General features: G+C 48.1%; 1 protein-coding gene across 1 annotated transcript in view; it reads left to right on the plus strand.

Moving 5' to 3' along the window:
* Window positions 1-22240, plus strand: part of LOC115463050 (arylsulfatase B-like) — a 188165-nt gene that overhangs the window by 14600 nt on the left and 151325 nt on the right. The window contains exon 2 of the mRNA XM_030193236.1: window positions 5893-6079. Coding sequence (XP_030049096.1) covers window positions 5893-6079 — 187 coding nt within the window. The remainder of the gene's footprint in view (window positions 1-5892; window positions 6080-22240) is intronic.

Raw genomic sequence — 22240 nt, forward strand, 5'->3', positions numbered from 1 at the left:
CATTGGCACTCATGACGAAAATCAAGACTTTGCTCCTGGATTCATTTTATAATAGTTATGCCAATATATTACTCATTTAAATGTTAACTTTACAAAAGTTTTTCTTCAGTGGATTTACAAGTAAATTATACTTAGGTAAGTGCTAGAATTAGGTTGATACGATATTGTATAAGTTTATTCCAGTTACAATTTAGACATTAAAGGGTCCTTTTACTAAGGTGCGCTAACGGATTTAGGGTTCCTTTTACTAAGCCGTGCTAGAAAGTGACCAGTGCTGCAATTAGTGTGTGGGTTTGCCACGTGCTCCAACCACTTTCTAGTTGGCGGAAAAATACTGGAATTGTAATTTGGGTCTGTAATGTCTGTGCACTAATTTCACCATTGGTGCACAGCCATTCCCGTCTGAGCCCTTAACGCCACCTATTTAGTTGGGGATAAGGGCTCACGCACTAATCCTGTGGGCAGCGGGCAGCGATGTCCGTGCACTGCCAGATTACCTCAGGGCATACTCACACCCCACACTAGAAAATAATTTCTATTTTCTAGCACTGGGATCAGCACGTGCTGATCACAGTACCGTGGGACACCTCAGCACGCCCTGCGGTGTTGCCATTTTGCCACGTGCAACACATTTTGTAGCCCTACTGCCCTTTAGTAAAAGTGCCCCTTAATGTGCTATATGCTGTGCAGCCCATTGCATACCCATGGGCTGCATGACACTTAATGCACATTAATTCATTAGCGTCTGCTAAATCTATTAGCTCACCTTAGTAAAAGAATCCTTAAAAACTGTACTGAGTTGATATAGTTCTTTTGACAAAAATAGATCTGGTATTTGGGCTGTAGCTTTCTGCAAAGAGCAAAATTATATGCCAAACCTTAAGTAAATCAACTTAAGCTAATACTGAAAAAGGTGTGAGCTAAATCCTAATAAATTATTTAAAATTGATCTTTAGTTTAGATTCTTTTTATTGACACATGCAGTCACAAAAACCCTAGCCACTTAGAGGGTCAATCCCCAGCTCAGGTTTGCCTGCACCTGCCACTCGTGCTCTACACTAGCACCCTCCTCCCACTGACTGGGTTACAACCACCTCTAGTAAAGTCTCCCGCTCTCAGATTATCCCCAGTGATTTTTAGGTTACTGGAGCCACACTCCCAGTGGTCCCACAGTTCCCAGAAAGCACTCACAGACCTAATACACAAACCACCAGGATTCTTTATCAGTCCAGACAGGGAGAAAGAACAAGCAAATGTTTTTATTCTCAGAACTTTGAACAGTGGACAAAAAAATGTGAATAGCAAACAGTAACAAGTAACTGAAAAATGGATCAATTAGAAAACGAACTAAACATTTGCATACTTCTAGAAAGTACCTGGGAGATTAGGGCATATATCTGTTCACAGAACTTAAGCAAAGAGATCTCGCCTTCTCTTTCTCTTCTCCGGTGCTAAAACTGAAGCAACTGCCAGCATCTGCTGGGTAATTTCAAACTCCAGGCCAATCAGAGCCCAGAACAGTCAAGTTTCAAATTAAAACTGGTTACGTCACTACAGGGACTTCCTATTATCTGTGTACCAACTAAAGAGAAGTCAGTCATCTGTAACAGCTTTAAGCTTAAACATGCACCATCTGCTGGCCAAACAGGAGAAATACACTTTAGACATATTTAAGACAGGAAAATATCCCAAAGAACTTTAAATTTGGGGACAACGTTTACCCTCAAATTTCCTTGTATTTGTCGTTTTCTTTACTAACAGCATAATTACCAATTTTTTGATCAAAACAACTCGAGGACTTTTTGAGCTCTAAGGAATTTGAGAATGTAGATGTGAAAGTCTAGGTACTCATATGGACACTGTATGATAGATTGAGAATGTACCCGGAGTTTGTAACGTTTTGAGGATTATTTACTATTGATGGAAATTTGTATTTTGGTTTCAATTAAGTATTTCCCATATGGAGGTCGATAATGATTAATGCTATTTCTTTTAATTGAGACAAGTATTTGCCTCGAGGATAATGATTTTGTTTTGAGTATTTGCCATTTCTGTATGCTTCATTAATAAGATGTATAATGTAAAATTATAAATAATAAAAAAAAGACAGGAAAATATCCAATACATTTTACAGGCTTAAAACACACTGTTTCTTCACACACATGCAAAGGTAAAGAAGTCAGAATGTGGGGTGCTGTTTTTATGGTGGTTTCTGATCTAGGGCAACAATGTTGCAAGCATTTGCAGATAATTCATTTTCATTTCATTAATTTATAATCCGCCTATCTTTTCAGTGGTAGATATTAATGAACAACAAACATCTACAATAACTATTACTTACAATATAAAGTAGAATCATAGACACATTGTAAAAATAACATTTCTTCTTCGCTCTAATGATAGCTGTTTGGTTTTTCTTGCTTCCAAACTTGCTCAGTTAGAATTCACCAGACAAAACACAAAACAGACCAAAAACAAGGGAGTTAGAGCGCCATAAAAGTTTAATAGGACCCTACACGGTCCGTGTTTCGGCCAGCAGGCCTTCCTCAGGGGTCCTGAATCTGACGTTTACAGATACACCTCCAAGATATTCATGAAACAAAAACCAAAAAATACAGAGAAATGTCCTACATCTAGAAATCTTGAGGCAATTGACCTCCTTACTCTATCCTCTTGTGTCTCTAACCTTTTCTCTACTACCACTCTAGCTAAGTCTGACAATGAAGCTGTTTCCTCCTATGATACTATTCTCTCCTCTGCACTGGACACTCTTGCCCCTCCCATGCCCCGTCCTACTAGGTGTACCAAACCACATCCTTGGCTGACCTCTAAAATCCACTACTTTTGTTCCTGTGCCCGCTCTGATGAACGTTCTTGGCTTAAATCCCGCACCCTTGCCAACTTCATTCATTTCAAATTCATGCTTAACTCCTTCCAGTCTGCCCTTTCACTTGCCAAACAGGATTACTTCAGCCAATTGACAAATTCCCTTGGCTCCAACCCTCGACTTCTCTTCACCACACTGAACTCTCTTCTCAAGGTACCTCCATCCCCAATTCCCCCATCTCTTTCTCCTCAGACCCTAGCTGACCACTTTCTCGATGAAATCTGTAAGATTAACCTTGAATTTTCATCCAAACCCTCCCCATCTGTCTCTCCCTTAGTCCTCACCCCCTACTCTCCTTCTTTTTCCTCCTTCTCAGAAGTTTCTACTGAAGAAACTGCCCTTCTTCTTTCCTTCTCTAAATGTACTACCTGTTCCTTTGATCCCATCCCCACTTATCTACTTAACACTACCTCTCCTACTATCATCCCAGTCATCTGTCACATCCTTAATCTTTCACTCTCCTATGGCCTTCAAACTCTTAATGGCCTCTTAATCTTCAACTGTTCCTATGGCCTTCAAACATGCTGTTGTCACTCCACTCCTTAAAAAACCCTTACTTGACCCTACCTGTCCCTCCAACTATCGCCCCATCTCCCTCCTCCCTTTCCTCTCCAAATTACTTGAACGTGTTGTTAACCCCATTGTCTTGACTTTCTTTCTTCACAACCTATTCTTGACCCACTCCAATCTGGTTTTCGCCCTCTTCACTCTACTGAAACTGCACTTACCAAAGTCTCTAATGAATTGCTACTGGCTAAATCCAGAGGTCCTTATCCTTTTTTACTTATCTGCTGCTTTTGACACTGTTGACCACACTATACTTCTGGATACGCTGTCCTCGCTTGGATTCCAGGGCCCTGTTCTTTCCTGCTTCTTCTCTTACCTCTCACTTCATTCTTTCAGTGTTCACTCTGGTGGATCCTCTTCAACTTCCATCTCACTTTCTGTTGGTGTGCCTCAGGGTTCTGTCCTTGGACCCCCCCTTTTCTCCATCTATACCTCTTCCCTTGGTACCCTAATTTCATCCCATGGCTTTCAATACCATCTTTACGCTGATGACTCTCAGATCTATATCTCCACCCCTGAAATCTCAACCTCTATCCAAGACAAAATCTCAGCCTGCTTGTCCGACATTGCTGCTTGGATGGCCCAACACCATCTAAAGCTAAACATGACCAAAACTGAACTTCTCATTTTCCCCCCTAAACCCACCTCTCCTCTTCCTCCTTTCTCTATCTCTGTTAATAGCTCTCACATCCTCCCTGTCTCCTCGGCTCGTAACCTTGGCGTCATCTTTGATTCCTCTCTCTCCTTCTCTGCACATATTCAACAGATCACCAAAACCTGTCGTTTCTTTATCTACAACATTAGCAAAATTCACCCCTTCCTTTCTGAATACGCTACCAGAACCCTTATCCAAACCCTTGTCACCTCTCGCTTGGACTATTGCAATTTACTTCTCACTGGTCTTCCGCTCAACCATCTCTCTCCTCTCCAATCTGTCCAAAATTCTGCGGCACGACTTATTTTCCGTCAGAATCGTTATACCCACACTAGCCCACTCCTCAAGTCACTTCACTGGCTCCCTGTCCGCTTCCGCATACAGTTTAAACTTCTCGTACTGACCTTTAAATGCATCCGCTCTGCAGCCCCCCATTACCTCTCCATTCTCATCTCTCCCTACATTCCTCCCCGTGAACTCTTCTCTTGTCGTCCCCCTTCTCCTCCACTGCTAACTCCAGGCTTCGTTCCTTTTCTCTCGCGGCACCTTATGCCTGGAATAGACTTCCTGGACCTATACGTTTAGCTTCATCTCTACCTGTTTTCAAATCTAGGCTGAAAATCCACCTTTTCACTATTGTTTTTGGCTCCTAGCCACTACTCAATTGCCCTCCTCCTTGTCCCTTCCTTCCTTCTCACCTTTACATCCCTCACCCGTAACTGTCTCGTCTGTCTGTATTATTTAGATTGTAAGCTCTTTTGAGCAGGGACTGTCTCTTTATGTCAGGTGTTCAGCGCTGCGGGCATCTGGTAGCATTACACAAATGCTAATAATAATAATAATCTGCTGCTGATGACAAGGAAAGGAAAATTAGGTTCTTACCTTGGTAATTTTCTTTCCTTTAGTCACAGCAGATGAATCCATGATCCCTCCCTGCTTGACTCTGTTTTGTGTTCAGTTTTTCCTGCAGACATGTTCCCTCATTGGGAGAAGTTAGAAAACAGTCTTCAGGATTTCTGTTCTTCTACAGGAGGTTGAGTTCGTCCTTCCTTTGAGCTATTGCTCCTGTTCTGGGGCGTTCATCCGCTGTGAGGAAAGTTCATGTTATTCTACTTTGCGGTGTAACACTGCTTTGGAAGCTTCAAATACTGAGAGGCAGATGGAGCTAGCCGTCCAGGAGGCACTATGGTTTTCAGTGTTCTCTATCTCCCCCTGCTGGTAGGTGGACACAACCCATTCGTAATGGATTCATCTGCTGTGACTAAAGGAAAGAAAATTACCAAGGTAATTTTCCCATCTGGGTATAATACAGTCGATGCCACTTACTCAGGTACCAGCAATATTCAGACTGGTAACCAGATAAAGTTAGGACATCCTTTTTGTTATCCTGACATTAGTCAGATAGTTAACTGGATAGCGGATTAAATATTGCCACTAAACTGGGTAATTTGTGGCTCTGCCCAGACTCCGCTCCAATCCCTGCACTGCCTGGTTAGTACTAAAGCAGAGTGCCTGTATTTTCAGTGGCACTACTTGGCTAAGTGACCTGGTGAGCGAGACTTATCGGGGTAGGAGCTGCTGAATATCTGGTCACATGCCGTTTTGTGCTGTGTGATATGCTCTGTCTGATTATGCTGAGAATTACAGTGCAAGTCTAATATATTGATAGTTTTATGGTGTTGCAGCAAGAGACAAAAATTAGAGCTTTAAGTATAAATGCATATAATTTTTTGTAATGTTTTCATACCCTCACTAATGTTTCTATTGACTTCCTATTTCCAAGATCCACTTAGGTTTGCAGCATGAAATCATCTGGCCTTGTCAACCCAACTGTGTTCCATTGAAGGAGAAGCTGCTGCCAGAACTGCTGAAGGAGGCAGGCTACAGTACTCACATGGTGGGGAAGTGGCATCTTGGGTTTTACAGAAAGGATTGCTTTCCGACACGCAGAGGGTTTGACACTTATTTTGGTAACGTATCTATGAATATATTTATTTTCTAAAATGTTAAATAAGCATTTTGTTGTCTGCTAGGTTAACTGGGCAGGAAAGTGCCTATTTTTAGTCTATTTTATATAGACATGTGAAGAGCAATTCTATAACATGGTGCCTGCAATTAAGTGTCTGGAGTGCACATGGTAGAACCCTACTTTCCTATATAGAATACTAGCATAGCAAGGTATATACATGAGTATGTACTTAGACACTAGCACTTATACCAGTCGTAGAGCTGCTGTAAGTGTTGCAGATACCCGTGTACAATATTCTAAGAGAGATGGGAGAAGTTGGACTGTGAGGGAAGGGGAGGAGAATGGAAGAGAGAAGAGAGGCACTGGATCAGAAGAGAAGATGTTGGATTGCAGGGGGAGTGGAGGAGAGGAGAAGAGTGTGGAGATGATCAATTACAGGGAGGGAATGGAAGTAAGGAGAAGGGAGATGCTAGACCACAGAGAAGGAAGGGAGGGGAGATGCTGGACTGCGGGGATAGTGAATGAGAGGCTAAGTGAGAGAGGGGAGATGTTGGACTGCGTGGGTAGGGAGGGAGGGGAAGGGAAGGTAGGAGGGAAGATGCTGGCCTGCAGAGGGTTAGGGAGATGCTGAATTGTGAGGAGGAAGGGAGGGGAGGAGAAGAAAGAAGGAGAGGTGCTGGATTGTTGGCAAGGAAGTAAGGGAGGAGAATAGAAGAGGATATACTGGGCATGGAAGAGCCATGTGAGAGGCCAAGGAGGGAGTTGTCAAGGAGGTGAGTGAGAGGTGGATGGAAATAGGGCTGCAGAGATGACAAAAGTAGGCAATCAAAGAGTGAGTGGGGATAAGAGGTAGAATAAAGGAACTGGTGGGGGTCACCAACAGAAAAACAAGCTGGGACTGGTGAGAGGATGAGAGACAAGAAAGTAGATGAGGTCTTGGACATGGGTGAGTACGGAGGGTAGAAATTTGTGAAGTGGGTGAAAAGCAGAAAGGAATAAAAGGCTAGAGAAGGAATGAGATGGGGGAATAGGAGATTAGGGAAGAGGGAAGAATAGGGAGATGTACTGGGAAGAAAATGAAAGAAGGAAATTGACAAGCAGGTAAAAGGTAAGAAAGACTGAAAACTGGAGGGTGAAATTTGAGTAAGATAGAAAAGAAAGAAATGGAGGAAAGAGATGAAAGGGAAAGACTTACATCAGAGACAGATCTAGGGAAAAATAGATGAAGGCAGGAAGCAAGAGAAGAAATGGAAAATGGACAGCAGATCCTTGAAAGAGAGTTAGGAGAAAACAGACATGAGAAAGCAGAAAACAGAGACTGGGATCAAAGTGAGTGGAAAAATAAATTGCCCAGACAACAAAAATAGAAAAAAATATTTTATTTTGAATTTATTAATTGGAATATGTCAGCTTTGGGAAATGTGCATCTGATATTTTTTGCAGTTTGTTCAGTGCAAGAGGAAATCCATATCTAGTGTGTCCAGTGTTGCACTGCATGCAGAGTCTGACTTCTTGGGTTTTTCAGTTCATGTTTCTGTTTCTAATCTGTAGCAGTCCCCCATGTTCTGTTTTCCCAGTAGCAGATGTAATATTTGTAATTCCTTGTCACTTGCAGCAGATGAATCCAGGAACTAGTGGGTTAAGTCCGCCTACCAGCAGGTGGAGATAGAGATAAACAAACCAAAGGCAGTGATGTCAGACGGCCAGCTCCTTCCTGAGTTAATATGTCTCTGTCTCAGCAGGTGGTGGACGGCTTTTTCTTCAGCTCCTGGGCCCAAGGCCTCTGAGGGTGCTCCTGGGCCGATGGCCAGTTTGAGCCGGGGATGGCGGACTGGTGATGTCCCCTTTGGCAGCATACGCAGTTGCTGGGTCACCGCTGCACCTCAAATTCCCTCTGAACAGGCTTTTGCTGTTCCTTTCCTTTCCTGTTTGTTTCTGTCTCCTCACTAAAAACAAAACAAAACATAGAATTTGTTTAAAAGAGAAACACAGAAGCACAGGGAAGTGTGTTTTTGCTGAGAGCAGGTTTGTATTACTGCTGTCCGAGTCCTGTTTTCTGTTGCCTGCTTGTCTGAGCCTGTCTCGAAGTGGAGTCAGAGAGTTTTTTTCTTTGGCTCAGCTGTCAGTTCCCGTGCTTTCCCGGTCCATGGTAAGTCCTGCTGGGTTCCTGTTCGGGGGCAGGCGATGGCAGCGGAGGCGATAAAACGCTGTTCCTGATGCGGGAAATGGCGTTTGGCGGTGGGCCTTTGCAGCACGGGGTGTGGTGATTTGGAGGAACTCAACAGAGCGGTGCCCCCCCCCCCCCCCGAGAGCGCTTTCCTGCCCGGAGCCTAGCGATTCTCGCACCATTTTGCGATCGGTTGTGGAGCCAGCTCCGGAAGCGGTTTTGGGCAAAGCTTCTTCTCTGCTGGTAGGGGAGTCGGGGTGGGGGGGTGTCAGGCACTGTGGGTGGTGGTATAGGTGCCATGGCTGCGACCTCCTCTGTTGCGGGGGAGGGGTTTTCACCAGAGTTTATTTTGCTACTCCATCAGGCGTTTTTGTTGAAAAGGACCTTGCCCCCCCCCCCCCCCCCCACGCGGTTGCGACAGCTTCGGCCTTTGATTCTGTCAGGGGGTCTGGGGGTAACCAAGAGATTTTGTTTTTTTCCGCAGAGGATTTCTCCTCTCTTAAAAAGCCTAGGCTTTCTTTGGGGTCTGAGGAGGGGTCCTGCATACGGTCGCCTGCAGCTTCCTCCGTGGTAGCTCTCTCGGAGTAGACGGGGGTAGAGGATGTGGAGGACGGTGTCCTCACTGACCAACTGGAGGTCTCTTCCGCCATGAGGATTTTCCATAAGGAGGAGTTGTCCTCCTTTATCTCTCAGGCGTTGGAAGCCCTGAATATAGAGGACCCTGAGGTTGCGGCTTCTCAGGCGGTCAACCCCATGATGGCTAGAACCACACAACCTTCTAAGGCCTTTCCAGTACATGAAGCTATTGAATAGTTGATTTCGGCCCAGTGGGCGGATCCGGATGGGGGGCTGAAAGTAGCCAGGGCTATGGCCAGGCTGTATCCGGTTTCAGTGGACCGTTTAGAGCAGTTTGCTCTACCTAGGGTGGATGCCCTGGTGACGGCGGTCACTAAGAAGACTACTCTTCCAGTGGAAGTTGGTGTGACACTTAAGGATGTGCAAGACAGACGGCTAGAGGCCTCTTTAAAACGCGTCTTTGAGGTGGCCGCTTTGACACTTCAAGCTTCTGTTTGTAGTTCTTATGCAGCTAGAGCTTGTCTCAGTTGGCTACATTCTGTCATGGATTCGATTTTGGAGTCTGATATGCCAGGAACTCCTCAGATGTCGCTGATGGATATTGGGCTGGCGTACTTGGTGGATGCCTTGTATGATTTAGTCCGTGCTTCGGCCAAACTCATGGCCTTGACTGTTTCCTCTCTGCGTCTTCTGTGGCTCTGTCATTGGGCCGCAGATATGGTCTCTAAGCAACAGCTCATTAAATTGCCTTTCCGAGGGAAATTGCTTTTTGGGGAAGACCTAGAAAGGAGCCTCGAGGTCACGTTTCAGAGAGACGCGCTGGTATCGCCCGGGGCGGTCCAATGCAGCCTTTCAGCATCCTTGTTTTGGACAGCGTTCTTCCTTTCGCAGTGAGAAGCGTCCGGCTGGACCCCCTCTCATCAGGGGGTTCCTTCTTGGGCCTCCCAATGATTGGGCGCAGGTCCACTTGGGAGGAGAGCAGATCGGTGGTCGGCTTTCTCTGTTTCTTCCAGAGTGGGCCAGAATTACTTTGGATCAGTGGGTCCTCGATATGGTGCGAGAAGATTACAAGCTAGAATTCTTCTCTCCCGTCACAGACTTTTTTCTGGAGTCCCGCTGTGTATTGCGAGCCAAGAGGACAGCGGTTCTGCAGTGTTTGCGAGACCTGCTAAGGATAGGGGCTATCCTGTTCCTCCTCTCGAAAGGCGCACAGGTCGGTACTCCATCTTCTTTGTGGTTCCAAAGAAGGGAGGGGTTTTTCGGCCTATTATCGATCTCAGAAAAGTAAACCAGTTTTTGCGGGTTCGTCACTTCCGCATGGAGACATTAAGGGCAGTTATCTGTTCAACCAGGCGAGTTTTTGACGGCTTTCGATTTGAGGGAAGCTTACCGCATATTCCCATTTGGCAGCCCCATCAGAGATTTCTCAGATTTGCGGTGCTGGGTCAGTACTTCCAGTTTTGGGCCCTTCCTTTTGGAATGGCCACTGCCCCATGCACATGGTGGTGGTGGCGGAGTTCCTGCAGAAGGAAGGGATTTGAGTGCATCCATATCTCGACGACTGGCTGATTCGGGCGATGACAGCAGAGGAGAGTCGAGTGGTCACTGACCGAGTGATTGCGGTGTTGCAATGCTTAGGTTGGGTGGTCAATATGGACAAGAGTCATCTGGCTCCTACCCAGAGTCTGGAGTATCTTGGAGTGCAATTCGATACGAAGCGGGGGAAGGTTTTTCTCCCCGAGGGGTGAAGGATCAAATTGCTTTCTCAGGTACGGATCTTATTGAGTCATCGCGCTCCCCAAGTGTGGGACTATGTTCAGCTCCTTGGTTCAATGATGGCGACCTTGGAGGTCTTTCCATGGGCAAGGGCTCACATGCGGCCTCTTCAGAATTTCCTTTTGAGCAGATGGTCGCTGACGTCGCTGGATTATCAGTGACACCTTCCTTGGTCGAGCCAGGCCAGGGACGGTCTTGCGTGGTGGCTCCGGTCAGCCAATTTGCAGAAGGGTGTTTCTCTGGCGTCTCCCAATTGGATGGTAGTCATGACGGATGCCAGCCTTGCGGGCTGGGGAGCCCATTGTCTTCATCGAGTAGCCCAGGGATCGTGGACCCCTCTCAGAGTGACTTGGCCGATAAATCGTCTGGAGTTGTGAGCAGTCCTGAATGTGCTGCGGAGTTTTCAGGACCTTCTGCAGGGGCAGGTGGTTCGTGTATTCTCGGACAACACCTCGACATTGGCCTACATCAATCGGCAGGGGGGCATTCGTAGTCTTCCCTTGGCAATGGAAGCGTCTCGTCTTCTAGTATGGGCGGAAGCGCATGTTCAGAGTCTGTCGGCAGGGCACATTGCGGATCAAGACAATGTTCAAGCGGATTTTCTCAGCCGGACTCTTTTGGATGCAGCAGAATGGACGCTGTCGGACTTGGCTTTTTGGCTGATCGGCCAATGTTGGGGAAGACCAGTAATGGATCTCATGGCCATGGCTTGCAATGCCAAAGTTCCCCAGTTCTTCAGCCGCAAATGGCAGCCAGGATCCGCAGGATTGGACGCTGTTCTCCAGCCATGGCCGGAAGAACAGCTACTGTATGTTTTTCCTCCGTGGCCTCTGATAGGGAGAGTTCTTTGCCACATATGGTGACATCGGGGGCCGGTCATTCTAGTGGCCCCAGACTGGCCCCGATGGCCTTGGTATGCAGATCTTGTTCGAGCACCCTCAGAGCCACCATTGCGACTTCCGGTGACTCCCGATCTGCTGCATCAAGGGCCAGTTCAGATGGAAAATCCCTCCTGCTTTGGACTTACAGCCTGGCTATTGAGAGGCGGCAGCTGAGGAAGAAGGGATTTTCAGCACCAGTCATTGCCACTCTTTTGGGGGCACGGAACAGTCTACTTCAGCAGTGTACGCGCAAGTGTGGAAAGCTTTCTTGGCGTGGTGTGCTTTGCGTGCTGAATCACCTTTTCAGGCAGGCATTCCAGTTATTCTGGAGTTCCTTCAGATGGTCTTCAAAAGGGATTGGCATATAATTCCCTTTGAGTTTAGGTGGCTGCGCTAGCTTGTTTTAGGAGCAAACTGGACGGTTCCTCTTTAGCAGTTCACTCTGATGTGGTCCGTTTCCTACACGGGCCTCTTCGGCTTTGTCCTCCTCGGTGGTAGCCGTGCCCAGTGTGGCATTTGAATGTGGTACTGCGAGCCCTCCAGGCCCCACCGTTTGAGCCGTTGAATAAGGTTTCTGAGAAGGATCTAAAACTTAAGACACTGTTTTTGGTGGCCATTGCTTCGGCTAGGAGAATTTCTGAAATTCAGGCTTTGTTTTCCAGAGATCCTTTTTTGCAGTTTTCTGAAGCAGGGGTGTCGATTCGGACGGTGCCGTCATTTCTACCTAAAGTGGTTTTGGCTTTCCATGTCAATCAGGCCGTTTATCTTCCGTCTTTTCGAAGAGAGGATTATCTGGGGGAGTTTGCCTTGCTACGTTTCCTGGACGTGCGGAGAGCCTTGCTTCGGTACTTGCAGATCTCTAACGAGTTTCAACGCTTGGATCATCTCTTTGTGCTCTTGTCGGGATCGAAAAGAGTTGAGGCGACTTCTAAGGCTGCCATTGGAGCAGCGTATCTGCTACAAGGGCAGGCGTCTCCAGTGGCTCTGAAGGCGCATTCTTTTTTTTTTTTTTTTGAAAATGTTTTTTAAGTGGAAAAACACACATTACAAAAATCCAAAAACACAAAATGCTTACAAGATTTGTTCAATGTACCTACATTCTTATATAATCATACACAACGCTTGATAACAACAAAATTCTCCTTTAGCAGCCGTAACTTTGCCAAAGTTTACAACCACGTCTCCTGTACATGGTGTTTCCCTACCTTTTCCTTTCTGTCCCATTTATGCTCCTATGTTCCCCTTAACAAGCCTCCCCTCCCCTTCCCCCTCCCTCCTGAACTGGGGTATATTCCTTTAGGTCTTATTTTGTGTTCAAACACTGTCGTCTGAGACATTGGAGGAATTCTTGCGCCAAGTGAGCCACCTATGTGGGTTTAAGGGTGTATCGGTGTGCCACTGTCTCCACATTCCTGAGTATAAGGTATCTTTCTTACAGGGAGGCTGCAGGTCCCCTCTCTCCCATTCCGCCATCTGTGCCATACCTGCCTGCCGCTTGGCTGTGGGGGGCGGGCCTTTATCTAGCCAACACTGTAATATTACCCTTTTTGCTAACACTGATGCTAAAAGGGCAAATTTGCATTGGTGTAAAGATAATACAGATGAGCCCTGTTCTAGCAGTTCGGCATCAGAGCCTAACAGTAATATATCATATGTCCATTCTACTTGGACCTGAAGGGCTCCCTCCAACTTCCCCAAGACTCCCTTCCAAAAGTCCCGCAATAACCAGCCCTCTAAAAAGTGGTGTACTATGGTTCCCTTACCCCCTTGGCATTTGTCACAATCGTCTGAGTCCCAAAGGCCGAGCTGCTTGTCCATACTACGTGTGACATATGCCAAATGTAAGATTTTAAATTGAATTTCTTGAAGCCCTACATTGGGGGTTATTTTAAAGGCCATATAAAAACACCTGGCGAGTGTTTTCTCTGATATCTCCTTTCCCATAAGAGAACTCCACTGTTATGCCAGCTGATTAAAGTGTCGATGGTCTCCAAACCAGGCCTATCCTATACCATTGTGACAATCTATTCCAGTGATGGGCAACCTTTTGAGCTTGATGTGTCAAAATTCGCCAAAAAACCGAGCATAACTCGGGTGGTGTGTCACTTCGAGAAAAATCACTGCTACTAGGACCGCCCCCGGGCCCCCCCTACCCGAGATCGCTGCCCACCCGAGGTCGCTGGGCCCCCCCCTCCACCCACTACCGGGCCCAGAACTAACCTTAAAGCCTCCTTTCACGTCGCAGCAAGCAGCAGCAGGGCAGACCTCTCCTCCTTCCTTCTGTGCTCCGCCCTCGCGGATGTTACGTCAGGCGAGGGCGGGACACGGAAGGAAGGAGTGGCCTGCCCTGCTGCTGCTTGCTGCGACGTGAAAGGAGGCTTTAAGGTTAGTTTCCGGGAGCGAGGAGGGAGGGCGGACCCAGTGCATTTTTTGTAGAAAAAAAGGTGCCGGTACTCATTATAGTTGGGGTCACCACATATGGCTCCACCCCTATGATAGCACCCACATTAGCCACACCCCTTATATCAGCCATGGCGCATATAAACAGACATCATTGAAAATATACTAGTATAGGAGAAAAACAATAACTTGTGATTTTTTTTCATTATAAATCATTTCTGTAAGATGTTACAGCTCCAGTATACCCAGTGCAAAATAAGACAACAGATGTAAATTCTCAAATTGGACAAATTCCAAACACTAAAATGAAAATAAAATAATTTTTTTCTACCTTTGTTGTCTGGTGACTGTTTTCTATCCATACTGGTCCAAGTGTCTGATTCTGCTGCTCTCTATCTGTTCTCTTAACTCCGTTTCCAGGGCTTCCTTTCCATTTATTTCTTTACTTTCCTCCTTTCTTCTTCCATGTCCAGCATTTCTCCTCTCTCCCCGCCAACCCCTCCATCCATCCATGTCCAGCAATTCTCCTCTATCTCCTGCTCTCCTCTCCATCCATTTCCAGCATTTCTCCTTCCTCTCCTGCCATCCCATCCATGTGCATCTCCTTCCTATCTTCCCTCCCCTCCATCCATGTCCAGCATGTCTCCTCTCCCCTCCCCTCCCATGTCCAGTGATTCTCCTCTCTCCCCTGCCCTCCTCTCCTATCCAAGTCCAGCAATTCTCTCTTCCCTGCCTTCCCCTTCCATCCATGTCCAGCAATTCTCCATTCTCCTCTCTCCCCTGCCCTACTATCCCATCCCCTCCATGTCCAGCGATTCTCTTTTGCCCCCTATCCTCCCCCTCCCTTCAATGTCCAGTGACTCGCCCCAGCCTCCACCTGCCCCTGAGATCATTCAAACCCCAGCCCCACTTGCCCAGCCCCCCAGCCCCACTTGCCCATACACACATACCCCCAGCCCTACTTGCCCACACACACCACCAGCCCCACTTGCCCACACACACACACACACACACACCCCAGCCCCACTTGCCCACACACACCCCCAGCTCCACTTGCCCACACACACCCAGCCCTACTTGCCCACACACACCCCCCAGCCCCAATTGGCCACACAACCCCCCCCAGCCCCACTTGTCCACACACCCCCCAGCCCCACTTGCTCACCCTCCCCTGCTGTTTGCACCGATCCCTGCCTCGTAAAACTTATTTTTTCGCGAACCGGCAGACTGAAGAAATAAAACAAACAGCTGACAGGCTTGCCTCCTTCGATCGCGTCGGCCGCTTCCTTTCCCTGCATTCTCAGCGTGTCCCGCCCTCGAGGAAAGGAAATGACATCAGAGGAGGGCGGGACGCGCTCAGAATGCAGGGAAAGGAAGCGGCCGACGCGATCGAAGGAGGCAAGCCTGTCAGCTGTTTGTTTTATTTCTTCAGTCTGCCGGTTCGCGAAAAAATAAGTTTTACGAGGCAGGGATCGGTGCAAACAGCAGGGAGCGAGCAGGGGAGCACTGGGCGGACCACACTGCGGCGGCACCGCGTGTCATCGAAAATGACTACGCGTGTCAGTGCTGACACGCGTGTCATAGGTTCGCCAACAGGGGTCTATTCTTTTCCATGGGGAGGTGCATAAAACTACGGTCTAGCCTAGTAAACACTGGATATTTCCCATCCCTCCGCCTCAAAGAGTGCATGTAATGCTTTAGCTGTAGGTGCGAAAAATAAGAACGTTGTGGCAACTTCCACTGAGCTTGACACCTCTCAAAAGTCGGAAGCCCTCCTTCTCCTACGTCACTCACTTGACCTTTATAGCGACATCCCTCTTGTTCCCATTTTTGGAACGCAGAAGTGTTTATTTATTTATTGCATTTGTATCCCACATTTTCCCACCTATTTGCAGGCTCAATGTGGCTTACAGAGTTTTGTTATGACATAGTCATTCCAGGTTATCAGATACAATTTTATCAGATACAATTGGTAATGTACAAGGTTTAAGTAAGGGCAGAAAGAATGAGGATGCTATGTAGGATAGTATAGAAGGTGGACTATAATACTGGCTGGGTTGGTGAGGTAGTTTTGTAAGGCTATGGGTTATCTTTGTAGGCCTTGTTGAAGAGGCTCAACAGGCTGATGCTTAAGCAGTAGAAATTCGGTGCCTGTTGTGCCATACAGGTTCAAAGCATTGTTGTGCTGCCCCGCTGGAAACCCAGAATTGTTCCGAATCTCCATAAATGGCAATGCTCCTTCCGCCCCTCCTACTCTCCCCCGTCACCATTGCCACGCTAGTTTTAATGGCCGCAAGAGCGGGGACACTGGGCCTTTGAATCCAGCATTATGCAGGACCGAGAAGATCGAAAACGGCTCAGCTTCAAATTCCCAGAGCTCTACTGGTGCAAACACCCGTTCCCCCGTATGTATTTTATGGATCCATCGTAGTGTTGCTGCCACATTATAGAGTGTAAGGTCCGGCAGTCTTTTCCCTCCTTCGTTCCTATCCCTTACCCACTTGTTGTAGCCTATTTGTGCCCTACGATTGCCCAATATGAAAGAAGTGCCACTCTGCCCAAGAAAGAAATGGGATAATCCTTCCACTTAGCACAAAGCCCCCGGATTAGTTCCAACTTGTTACTAACATTATTCTTGTATAACACAGAAGGGTTCAAATGCAGATATACTCCTAAATACTTCAGGGGTCCTGCCGACCAGGACAGGGGAAAGTTCGGCATTTGTCTATACCCGCAATTAGAGGAAAGCGCCATTGCCTCTGACTTTTCAAAATTGATCTTAAGGCCTGAGAACAGCCCGAATTTTTGAATTAACTCGATAAGCTGGGGAAATCCCCGCGTTGCTTGGCCCAGGAATATCAGCATATCATCAGCAAAAAGATTCTTTATATTCCTGCTTTCCCACCCGAATCCCTTGTAACTCCACCAGTTGTCTAATTTTACAGGCCAGTGGCTCAAGCGCTAGTAACATTGGAGACAGGGGACAGCCCTGTCGCGTTCCCCTCTCTAAAGCAAATTTGCTAGATAGTTCTCCATTTATTAATATTTGAGCTGTAGGTTTGCTATACAATGCTCGCACGCCCGTCAAGAATTCCCCATATATACCAAATTGTGGAAGAATCCAAAACAGATAATCCCACAGTATTTTATCAAACGCCTTCTCTGCATCAAGGCTTGCAATGATTTCATCCAGTGGTGTGCTGGTAAATTTTTAACAGGCTCTCTCCCCAGTCCACCTCGGTGCCCCCCTGTCCACCACTTCGCCCCCCCCCCCAAAAAAAAAAAATTGCAGAGCTGGCTATAGCCAGGGGGGGGGGGGGGGGCAATGCATTACTCTCTCCAGGAAAAAAAAAATTAAATGATCCCAGGTTCCAATCTAATTCATGTTTAATATGGGATAAAATGCCATAAATAAGTAAATAAATATAAACTTTTAACGTTCAGCACCTGATTCTCAAAGTGGACATATTCCAAACACTATAATGAAAATAAAATTATTTTTTTCTACCTTTGTTGTCTGGTGACTTTGTTTCTCTGATCATGCTGGCTCAGTATCTGATTCTGTTGCTCTCTATCTGTTCCCTTGACTCCGTTTCCAGGGCTTCCTTTCCATTTATTTCTTTTCTTTCCTCCTCTCTTCTTCATTTCTGGTCCTCCACAGACTTGACTGTACAGTGGATCCAGCTTCTGCCTATTTTCTCCATCCATGTGCAGTTTCTCTCCTCACTTCCTTTTCCCTCATCTAATCTCCTTCCTTTATCTTCCCTCCATGTCCAGCATTTCTTCTCTCTCCCTTCCCTCTCCTCCATCCATGTCCAGAATTTCTCTTGCCCTCCCCTCCATCCATGTCCTGAAACTCTCCTCTCTCCCCTGCCCCTCTCTATCCATCCATACCCAGCAATTCTTTTCTCTCCCCTGCCCCCCTCTACCCATCCATGCCCAGCAATTCTCTCCCCTGTCCCCCTCTACCCATCCATGCCCAGCAATTCTCTTCCTTGCCCCTCTCTACCCATCCATGCCCAGCAATTCTCTCCCCTGCCCCCCTCTAACCATGCATGCCCAGCGATTCTCTTCCCTGCCCTCCCGCTCCCATCCATCTTTTTGTATTACCTCCATCTAATCGCTGCGTTATTTAAAGTCCTGCTGCCTGTCTCCAGCCTTCCCCTGCTTGCTTCGTGATGATGTTCGTTCCTTCAGTCCCGCCTTCGCAGAAAAAGGAAATTACGTCAAAATGATGTCAGAAGGCGGGACTAAGGGCACAAACTCATCAGAAGCAAGCAGGGAAGGCTGGAGACGGGCAGCAGGGCTTTAAATAACGCGGTGCTTCGACGGAGGTAATACAAAAAGATGGATGGGAGCGGGAGGGGAGGATGGGGGCGAAGGACATCAGACATGTTTGGGAGCAGGAGGGGAGGTAAGCATGACCTGTGATGGCGCCCTCCTGCCATGCTTACCTCCTGTAATGGAGCCGGCTCGCCCCCAAGAACAACCGGCTCGCAAGAGCTGTCGAAATTTAACAAGCGGCTCTTGCGAGCCGGAGCGAGCCGGCGCCAGCACACCACTGGTTTCATCCCCCGGCTTACCCCCCCCCCCCCTCGCCTGCAATGCGCTCAGTGCCCTCAGGATATTTGTAGAGGCATATCTGCCCACGACGAACCCGGTTTGGTCCCCGTGGACCAACGATGGGAGAACCCTTCCCAATCTAGAGGCCAGGATACTAGCAAACATTTTGATGTCTTGATTTAGTAAAGAGATCGGTCTGTACGACCCCAACTGTTCCTTATCTTTCCCGGGCTTTGGAAGGACCACTATAGTAGCATGGGTTAGATCTCCCACATCCTGCCCCGCTGTATGCAACAATGTTCCCAGCTTGCTAAATGGACCTATCATGTGAGCCCCTAAGATCTTATAAAATTCGGGTCCCAAGCCATCCGGCCCAGGCGCCTTCGCCAATTTAAGTTTCTTGAGCACTGTTTGAATCTCTTCCCCCTTAATAGGCGCATTTATTACTTCCAGCTGTTCTGGGGTCAGCGATGGGAGACAAAGGTCTTTAAAAAAATGTGTGCGTTATCCTGTGTCGCAATGCCCCACATTGTCCCCGATCTGTCTTTTACTCGTGATATCACTTGCTTCGTGGGTCTGTTGCGAACTAAGCTCGCTAATAGTCTGCCCGCCTTGTTGCCCCATCTGTGTAGCTTGTATTTATATAGTTGAATATCTCTCATGGTCTGCTGGTGTAGAATAGCTTTGATGCTATTCTTCAAATCTTGGAATTTTTCCTTCGCCCCCTTGCCTTCCCTTTACAATGCCGCCCTAGCATCTTGTAGTTGCTTCATCAGGGAAGGAAGCTCCCCATCCCATTTTTTCCTCATATGTGATGTATATTCTATAATTTTGCCCCTCATGACTGCCTTTCTTGCTTCCCAGAACACTACTGGACTTGTGTCTTGTGGGTTGTTATCCTCCAGAAAGTGCTGCCACTCCTCTATTAAGAAGGGTTTAAATTCTGGATCTAAGTCTGGGGTTCATTTGCCAACCTGCCTCCCGTTTGCCCCTTAGACTACCCAAGTCCATCCATACCATGCTGTGATCTGCTACTGTGCTCTCTTCAATTCCTGCCTTTCGAGTTTTCGAGAATAGGGAAGGAGATATCAGTATATAATCTAGCCGAGACCTAACCTTATGTACGTGAGAGTAAAAAGTAAAGTCCCTTTCATCCGGGTGTAGGGCTCTCCATGTATCCACTAGCCCCAGTTCGCGTTGCAATAACCCCACTCCTATCTCCTCCATATCCTTGGGCCTCTTCTTGGGGGGGGGGGGGTTACAGTCCACCAGAGGGTCCGCTGTGATGTTGAAGTCCCCTCCCACCACTAATTGATAGTCACCAGGACCAGGGCTGCAAGCAGGGAAAAGAAAAATTTGTGCGAGTAAACATTAGGAGCATACACTGAGCACAGAGTGTCACGTCTGTGGTCGTGACCACCCTCAGACTTACCTTATTTCTGGGGGTCAGCATCTATGCTGGCTTCTGTCTGTTTTTGGGTTAGTTTTGTCTCTGTCTCTGTGTGCTGATTGCTTCACTAGACTGCTTTACTAGACCGCACCTGTGTGGGCTTGCTGCCTGTCTCTGACTATTGCCTGAACCATGATATTCCCTGCTTGCTGCCAGTCTCTGACTACAGCCTGAACCCGGAGATTCTCTGCCTGCTGCCTGTCTCTGACTATTGCCTGAACTGAGATATTCTCTGCTTGCTGCCTGTCTCTGACTATTGCCTGAACCTGGGTATTCTCTGCTTGCTGCCTGTTTCTGACTATTGCCTGAAACTGGATATTCTCTGCTTGCTGCCCGTCTCTGACTACAGCCTGTATCCGGATATTCTCTGCCTGCTGCCTGCCTCTGACTATAGTCTGAACCCTGATACTCTCTGTGTGCTTCTGCCTAGCTAGTGTATATCCTGAATCCTTCTTCTGCCTAGCTAGTGTATATCCTGAGTGTATATCCTGAATCCTGTCTCTGCCTAGCTAGCGTGTATATCCTGAGTGTATATCCTGTCTCTGCCTAGCCTTTGTGTACGTCTTGTCCCCTTGGTCTGTCTTGTGTTTCTGGCTTAGTGGCTGCATGCAGCTTTCAATCCGAGTCTAGTATTTAGCCTAGTCTCCCTCGTGTACCCCAGACCCAGGGTGGGTCCTCTGTATCTTCAGTTCCTGCCTTATCCTGCAAGTCCTGCCGGCCACCCGCACTCCGGAGCTCAACTCCGGAGGAACGGTGGTCAAGCGCAGGTGAAGTTGTTCTAGTTGCCTGCCTCAGTACTACTCCAGTCCAGAGTTCCAGTCCTGCTCTTCTGTGTATCCAGTTCCAGGGTGGTCTTGCCTGCCGCTGCCGCTCCTCGGCAGTGGCCCAAGGGCTCACGCATTCCAGTCCTGCCTCGAGGTCCTGACACAGAGCTACCCTACTGCCCTGCACAATTCCCACCCATATGACAAACCTCCCTTCGGGATCCTGAATAAGTTTGTGTCTAGTGTAGTCTAAACCCTTATGGATCAGCACAGCTAGCCCCCTCTGTTTGCTATTAAATGAGGCGGACACTAATTCACCTACCCACCCCTGTTTTAGCTTAAGGTGCTCCAGTTGTGAGAGGTGGGTATCCTGGATTTAACAGGACATCCACTTTCAGGTGTTTGCTGTATTGAATCAGTTTGGATCTCTTGACAGGCGAATGAATGCCGTGCACATTTAATGTGGCTACAAGTAAATTAGTCATCCACCCACTTGTTCATCCTATTAACCCAATAGCTCTGGTAGCTTCTCCCCCAGGCGAAACCGCTCCGAGGGGATCCATGGTATCAGCGTCCCAATTTGATATATCTCCCCCCAGGGGCGTAGCCACGGGTGGGCCTGGATGGGCCCAGGCCCACCCATTTTCTCTCCAGGCCCGCCCATCCTTCGCACGCTGTCGCTGCCCTTTTGTCCCGCGAAGGCAGCGTTCAGCGTTTCCTTCCTACCCTGTCTTTTCCCCAAGCTCCGCTGCATCGTCCCTGCAAGTGAAATCCTTCTTCTTTTCGGCCGTCACGCTGCACTGCCGTTCACACAGGCAGCTTCGCTCCTCCCCCGCGTCCATTCTGGCCCTCTCTGATGCACTTCCTGTTAGGGCCGGATGAACGCGGTGGGGGAGGAGCGAAGCTGCCTGTGTGAACGGCAGCGCAGCGTGACGGCCGAAAAGAAGAAGGATTCCACTTGGGGCGATGCAGCGGAGCTTGGGGAAAAGACAGGGCAGGAAGGAAACGCTGCCTCCGCGGGACAAAAGGGCAGCGGGAAGGTTGTGGATGGACGGGCTGGAGGGAAAATGGCTGAGCTGCTGGGACATGGGAGGGAGAGGAGGAAGGGAGAGAGCTACTGGGACATGGGAGGGAGAGGAATAAGGGACTGGAGGGAAGGGAGAGAGCTGCTGGACATGGGATGGAGAGGAGGAGGGGATTGGATGGGAGAGAGCTACTGGACATGGGAGGGAGAGGAAGAAGGGACTGGAGGGAAGGGAGAGAGCTGCTGGACATGGGATGGAGAGGAGGAGGGGATTGGATGGGAGAGAGCTACTGGACATGGGAGGGAGAGGAAGAAGGGACTGGAGGGAAGGGAGAGAGCTGCTGGGACATGGGAGGGAGAGGAAGAAGGGACTGGAGGGAAGGGAGAGAGCTGCTGGGACATGGGAGGGAGAGGAAGAAGGGACTGGAGGGAAGGGAGAGAGCGTCTGGGACATGGGAGGGAAAGGAAGAAGGGACTGACGGGAAGGGAGAGCTGCTGGGACATGGGAGGGACTGGCGGGAAGGGAGAGAGCTACTGGACATGGGAGGGAGAGGAGGAAGG

Source organism: Microcaecilia unicolor, chromosome 2, assembly GCF_901765095.1.
Source record: "Microcaecilia unicolor chromosome 2, aMicUni1.1, whole genome shotgun sequence".
In the NCBI taxonomy this organism is placed as follows: domain Eukaryota; kingdom Metazoa; phylum Chordata; class Amphibia; order Gymnophiona; family Siphonopidae; genus Microcaecilia; species Microcaecilia unicolor.